This window comes from Triticum urartu, chromosome 2A (genome assembly GCF_056163025.1).
Source record: "Triticum urartu cultivar PI428250 chromosome 2A, HENAU_Tu73, whole genome shotgun sequence".
In the NCBI taxonomy this organism is placed as follows: domain Eukaryota; kingdom Viridiplantae; phylum Streptophyta; class Magnoliopsida; order Poales; family Poaceae; genus Triticum; species Triticum urartu.
Genome location: NC_141874.1, coordinates 20048357 through 20061541, shown reverse-complemented (window position 1 = coordinate 20061541; position 13185 = coordinate 20048357). Strand labels below are relative to the sequence as shown.

General features: G+C 47.1%; 1 protein-coding gene across 1 annotated transcript; it reads right to left on the bottom strand.

Annotated features, from left to right (window-relative positions):
• Positions 1–10230: 10230 nt before the first annotated feature.
• On the bottom strand, positions 10231–12908 carry LOC125534755 (uncharacterized). The gene is made up of 5 exons (XM_087540612.1): positions 12842–12908; positions 11525–12207; positions 11267–11410; positions 10380–10690; positions 10231–10249 (listed from the first exon to the last, which is right to left on the bottom strand). The coding sequence occupies exons 1-5, from the start codon at positions 12906–12908 to the stop codon at positions 10231–10233; spliced, it is 1224 nt and encodes a 407-aa protein (XP_087396738.1).
• Between the last annotated feature and the right edge of the window lie 277 nt (positions 12909–13185).

The window sequence follows — 13185 nt, the reverse complement described above, 5'->3', positions numbered from 1 at the left end:
AGGTTAGAGTCGCTGACGCGGCGGGCCCGCGGCTGTTTCGCGCCAAAACAGTTCGCCCCGGCGCCCCCGGACGCCCCCCAGCACGCCGGGTTCGGCATGAATCCGCCGGCGCTGTTTTCGGCCCAAGCCGGCGAAAATCGGGCTCCTGAGGGCGCGACTGAGCCGTTTTTTGGCGCCGGTGCGAAAAAAACGTCTAGGAAGGCCTTCCTGAGATGCGGCTGAAGATGCCCTTAGTAGCCTTGCTCTAACAAAGATTGATTAAGTACGTACGTGTCCCCGACATGTTGTGAACTTACACCGTCCATGGCAAGCAAGCTGGAGCATTTGCAAGAGGATCATGGGCTCATGGCATCGAATGGAATCGATGGTGTAGCTCTCCTCCGAGCGGCCGGGTTTGGGCGTTTGGGTGACCCTCCGGCCGGGACGGCTATGGCGCAGCCCAAGTAGGGCTGTCCCTTGGCACTGGCCAAACGACGGGCCTCTTGTGCCGTTGTGCTGCCCGTGCCCGTTGAAGCTGATGCTCTCGAGTCGAGTCGAGTCTCGATCGTCCTCAGCCCCAGGTAAAAGGGGGAGGCGATCTGCCGGTCGATTCGCGTCCACGGGCTGATGAAGAAACGGCCGGCGGCAAGAGACGGATGGGGCGAATAAAGATAGGTAGGTTCCTTCGGAGTCCCTTTTTGTCGCGCGAATGCGAATCCATGCTGCGTCACTTTCAGGTTCAGGGGCGCGCAGCTGCAAGCCTGAAAAGAACGGTGGCCTCACCCTCACGCGCTGGGTGCGCTGCGGCGCGGCGGGATACGACAGGCATGACCATCAGAGCCAGGTGACGCCGATGATGCCCGTTTGGTTTCTTCCGATAGGATAGCTAGGAGGAGCACACGGCTTCTCCTTCCATTAGCAACTCTGCGTTTCTTTCAGGTTCAAGAAAACAAAACAAAAAGTCGGTGTTCCTTTGGTGTTGGCTGGTCTACGCGGTGGTTCCGCCAAGAGCTGTCAGGCCGCGGTTCCGACCGAAACATTTCGAGCACGCCGAAACATCCCGGACTGGCTTTCTACTAGCGCAAAGCTAACAGAGTGATCGAATGCTATTTTGAGTATTCCTTTCTTAACGCTCTTATATTTCTTTACGGAGGGAGTGATAAAGTTTTGAGCACACAATAAGTTTTAAATCACGACGATCCCAAAGAACAACCAATGCTCAAAGCGTCTGGAATACAAATACTGCCTTTGCTGAAACACGAGCTTCAAAAATTAGATTCCCTAGGTTGAAAAACGGAAAGATGCGTCCTCAAACTCGTTGAATCCAACGCTCTACCTCCTTCAAGACCGGAGCATGTATAGTTGTTGCACCCCTGTTGATATTTGTGATGGCCTTGAGACACTCGGAGCCAATCACCATGTGTCGAACATGAAGATCCTGGGTGAGGGCCAACGCCTCATTGCATGCATGAGCCTCTAGGCTAGCAGGGTCTGCTAGGCCATCGAAGATAATGGGCCCATGCACCCAAAAACCGGCCTTCCTTGTCTCTGCATACTGCCGCAGCTGCTCCCATGCCCCCCATTCATCTTCACAGCTAGACCCTCCGGAGCAAACCATTTGCGAGTTCTTTGGCGTGGAGCTGGAGCCCCCGTGGCGCGTGTTGCGCGAACAACAACAACCTCCAAGTCCTGCAAATAACAGATATGGTGATGAAGCTCATAGTCAATGGAGGACTTTGGGGACTTTGGAATTCATTGTCATGGGTCGCTCTTCTCCTTGCCCACCAATTTGACCACATCGTAACAAGAACACGAGCTAGATCATGTTGGTTCATTGTGTCAAAGAGCCAATTTGACGTTCATGTTGAAGAGGCCTCATTAAAAACAAAAGTGTTGAAGAGGCCAAAATGGAGCACATCTGAACCCACGGGAAAAGAAGTGCAGCGGCCCGGACAGCCCAAGGAATTACACTATTATTTTCTATTTTTAACACAAGCATGGGCTAATTGAGGAAACTTCAAAAATCCAACATTATTTTCCTCTATACGTTCTTCATTCGATTTTGTAAAATAGCATAGCTTCTATTCGACCGGCCTGGTAGCTTCGTTCTCTCTACCCTTGTTCTTCCTTCGTTCTTTCCTCTTTTCTTCTTCATTCATTCATTTTTTACTTTTATAATTTGGAACTTTTTTAAGTACACATATTACAGAAACTAATTTACTTATATTTCTACAACATTCATCACACATTGAAAAAAATTGTCACATTTCAAAAAACATTTCACGTGTTCTAAAAAACACATAATTAAAAAAATGTTTGCACCATTCAAAAAAATGTGTGTGACATTAAAAAGGTACATATTTCAAAAACATGCTCGTGACATTTAAAATAAACAAATTAAACGATGTTAAAAAAATCACATAACTTAAGAAAATGTCTTGTACTATTCAAGAAAATGTTCATGGAATGTTTAAAAAGTTAACACATTTTCAAAATATGCTTGGGATTTTTTATAATATGTACAAAAAATTTCACGTAATTTTATAATTGTTTAGTACCTAAAAACGTTTTATCGTGTATTGGAAAAAAAATCTTCATCATGTACTTGAAAAATGTTCAGTGTGTATCACAAAAATGTTCCGTGTGTCTAGAAAAAATGTACAATGTGTATTTAAAAAGTTGACATGTATTTGAGAAAAGAAAAAGGAAAAATAGAAAAAAGAAGGAAAAAAGAACAGAAAAAGAGAAAACCGAAAGAAGGCCTGGTGAAAACCATAAATAAAACACATATAATAAAACATGGAAGCAAGGCAGGGCTACGTCTCGCAGCAAGCGAGGTATAGCGGTGACGCACGAGCGTTACAAATCCAGTTTCTGAAAGTCGAAAATTGTGAAACTTAAAAAATCGAATGTTTCTGAAGATTGTAAAAGTTAATTGTTTTGTATGAAGATGTTTGAGGTTGATGCTATGCTCAAGTAGGGATGCAGGGCTGTGTCCCGTATAGTCACGCAAAAGTAACAATTAGTTCAAAACTAAACCAAATCGCTATAAAAACGCACAACTAAGCTGATATGTTTATACTATGGAGCGGGGCAGTTCGGGCACCACCCTGCATCCCTACCCTCAAGTATCTCCTTGTCGATATAGACTTTCGAGGCGCGACCAATGAAGTGGAGGAGACTATAGAGGCCAACTGATAGAGGCAGCCATCAAAGGTGCCACTGATCTCATTTCCAACCAGCTCCGAATTGATATCAGTCAACAAATTGTGGATGGATCAGATGATGAAAGATGAGGATGATGAGAGCGTGGAAGGCAACTAGCATAGGGACACAGAGGGTTGGGCAGAGAGTAGTGCCGAAAATATTCTGTATCTGCACTTCAAAAAATTCATCGTGTAGGCAATAGCCAAAGCAGGAAAGATACCAACGGGAAGATCCTACTTGTGCAAAAGGATGTGAGCTATAAAAAAAAATCTATGACTTTAATTAAGAACTGCGTATTTTGTTGAATACAAAATTATCCATATAATTAAGTCATAGAATTCTTTCATGCTATATATGCTGAATTGTCTCTGATTTTAGGGCAACCCAAGCACTGATTTGGAATGTAGTATGCAATTTCCTTACTTTGTACTAAATAGGAAGTATGCAATTTCCTAGGAAAGGAACACCACCCTACAGCAGCAGCAACTACTGTGTTCTCTTAATTCTATCTGCAAAATTTCCTCTCCTATAGTCTCTGTAGTTGGGCCAATATTTGGCCCCTTTGGTTATGCGATTCTCTATCAGGCTGTCAGGCTGTCAGCATATATTTCCTTCACTTCTTCTGATACGGTATTTTTCTCAGGTGATGAAAGGATAGGATTGTGGCATTGAAAGCCGGTATGACCGCAATGCCTGAACTGAACTGAATTGAATTCAGCTATCAGTTAGTCCTCAAACTGGTACAATGTATGTTTCTATCTCCCGGTGAACGGACGCGGGAGAAAGGGAGAGGCATCCTCCGTCCTGCCCAATTCCATACAATTCTCGAAAAGTTATACAAGCAGTTCATTTTCTGCATTTTCCGTGCGGCATACACATGCATGCAGTTCATGTTGGCTTTTGATCGCTAGATCAATTCCCATAGAGCAGCAGCACTCGTACGTGCAAAGCTAGCAAGCTAGCTATCACCTTGATTGCTGAACAGTGCCCAGCACATGCACGTCTAGCCGCAGGCTCCTCGTACGTGAACTTCGAGCTAGCGATCGATTCTCTCTTCGGCGTCGACGGAACTCTCGTGCGTGAACGTAGCGACAAGAAACAGATCGAGACTGGTTTGGTGATAGCTACAGGAGCGTGTCGCTCCTGGGCTTTTTATTGCTTTTCTTCTGATCGGTGTTACAACGTCGGGGGTACAGAGATATATATAGCATCTAGCCCTAGCCAAACTACTATACGTATCCTATACGGGGACTGCCTGCAAGTCCTTTTCGGACAAGGACTACTAAGCCGTGTTTAGCTCTAACAGTTCATAGTACTCAAACTCTACCCAGAACCTCAAAAGGCCACCTGCTATGCTGCAGAAAGTACCGAATAGGCCAAAGGAAACAACCCAAATAAAATGTCAACATGAAAGTAGCATTATAGATCAACCAAGATGGCATCGAAATGTTGTGCAAGCAAAGATTATCTAACCTAGCTCTATTAAGATAGAAGGGATAAAGCAGCAACCAATAACAAATTAAATTCTGTCTTGCGATTCGCTGCTACATGCAGAGCAGGAAAAGCACTTTCAGATATGTGCAAGGCATGAAAAGGAACGGCAGGGCTTATATTTAAAGTCACTGTCCATGCAGTTCAAAGATAGATAGATAGATAGATAGATAGATAGATAGATAGATAGATAGATATGTGATCACTGCAATGCATGGCAAGACCATATTATGCACAGATATCACAGAGTTCACATCAAGCAAAAATACCGATTCATGGTATGTGTGATTCCACCAGAAATCAGGTCACAAATTTGAGTGGCGGCTAGCAAATGAAGCAGATTGCAGATACCACACATGATCATAGTTCAGCACATCCCAAAATACTTCTACTGCCCTAGGCTGATGATCTTCACTGGGAGAAGTTCCTCGGATGGAAAATAACTCTCATTTTTGAAACTCCACGCTGTGCGATGGCGGAAAGCGTCATACCTCAACTCGAGGGGACGCCGTACGTGTTTATAGGCAGGGGCGCACCTCCCTGATAGCGCATACAGTTGAGATTACATCTTGAAGAAAAAGCTAGATAGAGATAAGATTACAAAGAGAAGATAAACTCTAGCTAACTACCTAACCAAACTACCAAGATATGCATGGCGCAAGATATGGATGCGGTAGCCTTGTCACGTACACAATACGGTGTTTGACACCCTCCCTTAATCACAACTTCATCAAGTTGAGATTATACTTGAAGTTCTCAAAGCTTCGTATGGGCAAGGCTTTGGTAAACCCATCTGCAATTTGGTCCTTGGAATGTATGAACCGGATGTCTAAGAGTTTATTAGCAACTCTTTCTCTGACAAAATGAAAATCTATTTCAATATGTTTTGTTCTTGCATGAAAAACTGGATTTGCTGAGAGATAAGTTGCACCCAAATTGTCACACCACAGACATGGAGCTTGAGTAGTTCTCACACCAAGTTCCTTAAGAATGGATTGCACCCAAATGATCTCTGCAGTAGCATTAGCCAGTGCCTTATACTCTGCCTCTGTGCTAGACCTGGAAACAGTAGCTTGTTTTCTAGCACACCAGGATATTAGATTAGATCCAAGAAACACTGCAAAGCCACCAGTGGAACGTCTATCATCCAAACATCCTGCCCAATCCGAGTCAGAGAATGCACTAACAAGAGTGGAAGATGACTTGCTAAAATTAAGACCAATGCTCATAGTATCTTTCACATATCTGACTATACGTTTTGCAGCAGTCAAATGAACTGTGGTTGGTGCATGAAGGAATTGACACACCTTGTTGATAGCAAAGGAAATATCAGGTCGTGTGAGAGTTAAATATTGAAGCGCACCCACTAGGCTTCTGTATCTTGTGCTGTCTTCTAAGCTCAAGGGTTTTCCTTCTGTGAGAGATAGTTTTTCTGTACTAGACAAAGGAGTAGTGGTGGGTTTACAGCCTTGCAACCCAGCTTTTCTTACCAAATCATTTGCATACTTTTCCTGGGAGAGATGAAGTCCACCCTTGTGCTTCTTTACTTCAATCCCTAGGAAATAGTGCAAGTCCCCAAGATCCTTTAGAGCAAACTCAGTACATAAGTCCTTCAATAGTCCTGTTATTGCCTCATCAGATGAACTTGTGACAATAATATCATCAACATATATAAGAACAAATATTGATGTATTGAACTTATTGTAAATAAACAATGAAGTGTCAGACTTTGAAGGAACAAAGCCAAGCATTTGCATCTTCTTGCTAAGACGAGAATACCATGCTCTAGGGGCCTGCTTCAGTCCATACAATGCTTTATCAAGCCTGCATACATGAGAGGGTGCATGTTTGTTTTCAAACCCAGGAGGTTGTCTCATGTAAACCTCCTCTTCCAGAACACCATGAAGAAACGCGTTCTGAACGTCTAACTGTCGAAGACTCCATCCCCTGGAAACAACAATAGATAGGACAAGGTGAATGGTTGCAGCTTTTACAACTGGACTGAAGGTGTCCTCATAATCTATGACATATCTTTGTTTAAAACCTTTAGCAACTAGCCTTGCTTTGTAGCGATCAACTGTTCCATCAGTCTTTCTTTTAATCCTAAAAACCCATTTGCAATCAATGAGATTTTTACCTTTTCTTGGAGGAACTAAATGCCACGTTTTATTTTTCTGTAGTGCCACATATTCCTCATGCATTGCCTTTCTCCACTTTTCATTACCAAGAGCCTCCTCAAGTGTGTTCGGCTCACCTGGTTCACCTGTAGAACAGATCATACCATATTTTGTTATGTGCTTGTAATTAACTGGCTTAGTTACCCCTGACTGCAATCGTGTGCGGCGTTGTAATGTGACAGAATCATTCTGTGCCACAAAAGATCCAGCGGAATCCTCCTGCACCAGATCCGAGGTAGATCCGCCTGCGCCAGCAGCTTTGGCAGGTTCTGCAGCTGAGCGATCTTCTGTGGCTTGAGGCTGAGGCGTTGAAGACGAATCCGGCGCAGAAGATCCCACCCGACCAGTGGTCACGGGCTGGCAGAGATCTGCGCCTGCCGCAGCCGGGCCCATGCCAGTCGATCGCCCTGCGTCGCGCCGCTTGTAAACAGCCGGCTGGCTGCCGAAACGCGAGCCGACCGGGCCGATGGGAGAAGAGCGTGTGGCAGTTCCTGATTGGCGCGGGCTGGTGGAGCCGCTACCGCCAGCCACACCTGGTCGCGTGGCCCGCGCGGAGCCGGTCGCTGCCGGCGCGCCAGATGCTGTCACGCCAGGACCCGAGGCGGATCCACCTGCCGCTGCTGCCATGTTGGATCCCGAGGCAGATTCGCCTACCGCAGCTGGTGCGCCGGATCCCGAGGCGGATTCGCCTGCCGTAGCTGGCGCGCTGGATCCCGAGGCGGATCTGCTCCCTCCATCGTGACACATGCGATATGGACAGTGCGGTGCACTGTTTTCTTCATTTTCTTCACTGTTTTCTTCATTTTCTTCACCATTACAATCTCCTGGAGCATCACAGAACTCATGCAGATGGTTATGAGGGTTAGTCAACAAATGATCATTACCATTATTATCGTGCCCCCCTTGATCATAACTAGAGAGGTGAGGTGGAAGAAGAAGAATTTCTTTGCGAAGTAAGGCACCGGCGTTAGGATGTAGATCAGCAAAAGGAAACTTTGTTTCATCGAAAACAACATCTCTAGAGATGTAGGTACGACCAATAGAGATGTCCAAGCACTTGACACCCTTATGCTGAGCACTATACCCAAGAAACGCACACTGTTTGGAGCGAAACATAAGCTTACGATTGTTGTAAGGGCGAAGATTCGGCCAGCAGGCACATCCAAACACACGAAGAGATTTATAATCTGGTTTTGTGTGGAGAAGTCGTTCTATGGGAGTTTCATTGTTGATAACTCGACTAGGTAGCATGTTGATGATGTGAACGGCAGTAAGGAACGCTTCATCCCAGAATTTTAAGGGCATCGAAGCTGCGGCCAAGAGAGCAAGACCAACCTCAACAATGTGCCTATGCTTACGTTCTGCCGACCCGTTTTGTTGGTGAGCGTGAGGACATGGCACATGATGAGAAAATCCTAGTGTTTGGAAGAAGGAGTTCAACTTTTCGTATTCTCCTCCCCGGTCTGATTGGACAGCAAGAATTTTCTGTCAAATTGGCGTTCAACAAGCGCCTAAAATTTTTTAAAGACTTGGAACACATCTGACCTTTTTTTAAGAAGGTAAAGCCAGGAAAACTTGCTATAGTCATCAATAAAGCTAACATAGTATGTATGTCTACCAACGGAGCTTGGGGCAGGACCCCACACATCGGAAAAAATCAACTGCAAGGGTTGAGTAGAAACACCGGTGGACACAGGATAGGGAAGTTGATGACTTTTTGCTTCCTGGCAAGAGTCACAAATGGTTTCAATATTGCGCTCACCAACAAACGGAAGCTTATTCTTTTTAAGTAAACGATCAACTAAAGAAAATGATGCATGTCCTAAACGGTCGTGCCATCTTGTGGCTGAAAGCTTGATAGCACCACAAGCTCGTTTATTGTATCTTCGAAGCTCCGGAATCAACGGATAGAGGCCCCGAACGCATCTACCTCGATAGAGAGTTTTCCTCGTGACCTGATCCTTGATCAAAAAGAAGAAGGGATGAAACTCAATATAAACATGATTGTCAAGGGTGATATGATGGACAGATAGAAGATTCTTGTCGGTGCTAGGAACATGCAAGATTTTCCTAAGATGAAACTGTTTACGTGGGGTACGAAAAACGGAATGACCAATGTGACGTATCCTCATACCTGCACCGCTTGCGGTGTGGATCTGGTCCTTGCCATGATACTTCTCCTTAAGCGTGACCTTCTCTAGTTAGCCAGTGAGATGATTTGTCGCGCCGCTGTCAAGATACCAGCTGGTATCTACACCGTATGAGCCGTCAGCAGCAACAGCGATCTTTTCTTCATCTTCAGAGGAAGCCTCGTCCTCATCAAACCGGTACCAGCAATCCCTTGCCGTGTGGCCCGGCTTGCCGCAGATCTGGCAGCGTACCGCGTCCGGGCGCGATCTGGAAGACCCGCCGTGGCGGCCCCTGGTGTTGGTGGAGTTGGTCCGTCCGCAGGAGTTGGACCCGCCGCTGCTGCCGCCACTCCCTTGCTTGCCCTTGGAGCGAGGCGGGCCACGATGACGGGAGTAGCCACCGCGCCCACACACTGCTGCGTTAGCGGACGACTTGAAGCCGCCTGATCCCTGGCACTGTGCCACCCTCTGATCAAAGTTACTAAGCATTGAGAAAAGCTCATCGAGGGATACCAGGGAGGTTCGGGCGTCGAGGGCGGAGACGAGTGGCTGGTAATCCATGTCGAGGCCGTGGAGGATGTAGGAGACGAGTTCATCGTCCTGGAGAGGCTTCCCGGCGGCGGCCAGCTCATCGGCGAAGCCGTGCATCTTGGCGAAGTAGGTGGCGACGGTCTTGTTGCCCTTTTGCGCATTCACCAGAGAGGTTCTGATGTTGTTGACGCGACTGAGCGACTGTGAGGAGAACATCCCCGACAGTGTCGTCCAGAGCTCGCGCGCCGTGGTGATCGCGGTCACCTGCACGAGCACCTCCTTGGTGAGGTTGTTCAGCAGGTACCCGAGCATCTGCTGGTCCTCTCGCGCCCAGGTGACGTGGAGAGGGTTCGGCACAGTCGATTCCTTCCCATCTTTGTCCTTGGTGGGGAGGATCCTGGCCGGCTCCGGTGTAGCTCCGTCGACATAGCCGAAGACGCCCGCGCCCCTCAGCTGCGGCGTGATCTGCGCGCGCCAGAGGACGTAGTTGGTGCGGGAGAGCCTCTCCGTGACTTGGCCATCGAGGCTAGTCTGGGAGGCACCGGAGGAGGACGACATGGTTTGCACTGGATGGAGTTTTAGTGTTTAGACATTGTGGAAGAGAAGGGCTCTGATTACCATGTGTGATGGCGGAAAGCGTCGTACCTCAACTCGAGGGGACGCCGTACGTGTTTATAGGCAGGGGCGCACCTTCCTAATAGCGCATACAGTTGAGATTACATCTTGGAGAAGAAGCTAGATAGAGATAAGATTACAAAGAGAAGATAAACTCTAGCTAACTACCTAACCAAACTACCAAGATATGCATGGCGCAAGATATGGATGCGGTAGCCTTGTCACGTACACAATACGGTGTTTGACACACGCTTTGCCTCCTTCAGGACCTGTACCCAGATGAACACCGACGAGTTGGCATCTACTGACCTCAGAAGCTTGCCACGCTCTGGAAAACGCTACATCTTCCCGAAACGGTGTGAAGCTTGGGTTCGCCATGATTACCACTGCAGCCTCCAGCGCCTTTGCACTCTTATGGAGCAGCTTGAGGAAGGCAACCTCGCCTTGTTCCCCTCGGAATTCACGGAAATACATCACTTTGATGCGCGACATAGCACTGTCAGTGGGACCCACCTTGAAATTGAGCCTGAGATTACCAGTGTACTGATTACATTTTCTGGACTGCAAAAACAGATTAAATTGGTCAACTGGTGTGGACATTTGGTGAATGAAGAAAGCTTCAACATATGCCGTGAGGCAAATATTGTGCATTACCTAAATGCTGTAACAGACATGTGGGAGAAATGACAAGATATACGCAATGTCAACTGTGGAAAAATACATTTTCTACCAAATGTCATAACATAAACAGATCACATGCAACCCCCAGAATTATTATTGTATATCTAGGCTATGCGTGTTGAGCAAGGCTTGGCCTTTAAGCTGCGACTGCTCAATAATGTCACATATCAGATATTACATGACTATCTCCAGTCATGTAACATTTACCTTATTCATAGTTCATACCCTACTTGCTTAAATCGCTTGCATAACTAGGTACATGATTCACTTTTCACAATAGAAGAGAAAACAAACCATAAAGAAGCTCTGATGGTGATTGACTTGACAGATCTATGCAAATCAATCAGAACAAACAATCTACAAGTAACACAAACTGCTGCATGATGGAGCAAGTAGTACATGTAATATCTAGAGGAAAATGGCAAGAATGTAAGCAAAACAGGAATCAATCAGTACCACAATATGCAGCTGCTCGACATTGGGAAAGCATTGGAGGAAGGTGAACAGCATTTTTGCCTCATTGATTACTCCGGAACGCACATTTAGGCCTAGGGTCTTAACGCTCGTGAGAATGGTGCTTCTACTTGCCTTTACCCCAGCCTGAAACTCACCCAATTACATAACAATGATCAGACATTTAACTCATGGACCTCCACCAGTGGGATATATTTGATAATTGCAAAAATAGATAGACCAGAGACAAGTGATATTCACCGTTATGACAGTGTTTCTGATCTCCAGGACATGATTTCCTGGCTCCAAGGATCCAAGGGTATGGAGCTTCGGGGCATCGACAATAGTGACCCTGGTAGACAGGCCAGCGGCCGTGTGCCGGCATCCCTCCAGGACGAGCCGCTCGAGGCGTGGAGCCTTCGCCACCGTGATGCTCTCCACAACAGAGCTGCAGACTTGCACGCAGCGTAGGCTCTGGCTGACGAGGTGGAGGCGCAGCCCCATGTGGCATCCCTGGATGTTGAGGATCTCCAGGACGGGGCAGCGGGCGACGATGGAGTCGACGTCCCCCTGCTCCATCACCACCGTGCATATACCGAGCTCCCGGAGGTTGGGGAAGGAGGCGCCGCGCAGGCCGGCTGTGTCCGGGAGCTTCCAGAGGCCGATGTAGAGGCGGACGAGCGTGCTGATGCGGAAGAGCGTGTCTGGGAGGGGCACATCGAACGGCCACGACCGGTTAACGAGCACTGAGGCAGTCGACGCCGTCGGCGGCGGGGAGTGCGGGGTCGTGCGCGGCGTCGGTGATGACGAGGCTGCGCAGGGGGGCTCCGGAGACGGGCGGCGCGGGGAGGAGCTCGGTGTAGATGTATGTACACACACAGCTGCTCCGCTGCTCCGTCCAGTTTGCGGGGGTTGAAGCCGCTGCGCCGCAAGGCCGCCGCCGTCTCCCGGTCCACGTTAGTGAACGGCGGCCGCCCGGCCATGGCCGGCAGAGAGGGTTTGGGGATTTGGGGGCTGAAGTTTTTTTTAGGGGAGAGGTGTGTGGACTGTGGAGGGTGTGCTTCGTTTTCTTGTTTAGTTGAGCTACTACTAAATTCCTGGCCCATTTGCAATTTCTTGTTAAAGTCTCCTATAATTGTTTCAACAAAGAACTCTCTTTCTGTCAAAAAAAAATACAAAAACAAAGAACTCTCTTGATCACTGTTCCAATCACCTAAAAAGAACTAATCCAAGAGAGTGAGATTTTTTTCCGTTGGGATTGTGTGCTTCAAATATATTTTTATGAACTAAAAATATTTGGCCAGTAATAGGCATCGATCCACCAATCGCCTCGTGTAGTCCGTTTGATCTTTCCATGTGTCGTACTGCCTTCGCGTTGCTTGCACAAAAGGTAAAAAACGTGACCCGCTCACGCAACATGCTGCCCCAAACACTCGTAGAAGCCATGGTCGTCAAGCTTCGATGAGGACACCGTCATGGCTTGTCGCGATAACCACCGACCGCGGTCGTAGCACCATTGTGGATGGCTGTAGGATGCTGCCTCACTTTAGTATCAAGTTGCATCTCTGATTGAATCACCGTTGTGGCTGGTTGTAGCATGCTTCCTCACTTTAGTATCATGTTGCATCTCTGATTGAAGCACCATCGTCACACTGCCGCATGCCCTGTCTCCAATCGCAACAACAACGAGCGCCCCCCCCCCCCCCCCCCCCCCCCAAGTAAGAATCCAAAAAATTAACAACTTTGAAAATAATTAAGGGATAAACAAAAGTAAACCTACAGATTGTACGATTTTGAAAGATGGGCAAATTAGTAATTCATTGATAGGTAATACTACATCCATTCCAAAATAATTGAAGTCCTAGGTTTGTCCAATGTCAAATTTGTTTTAGTTTGACAATGTATATAGAAAAATGTATTAA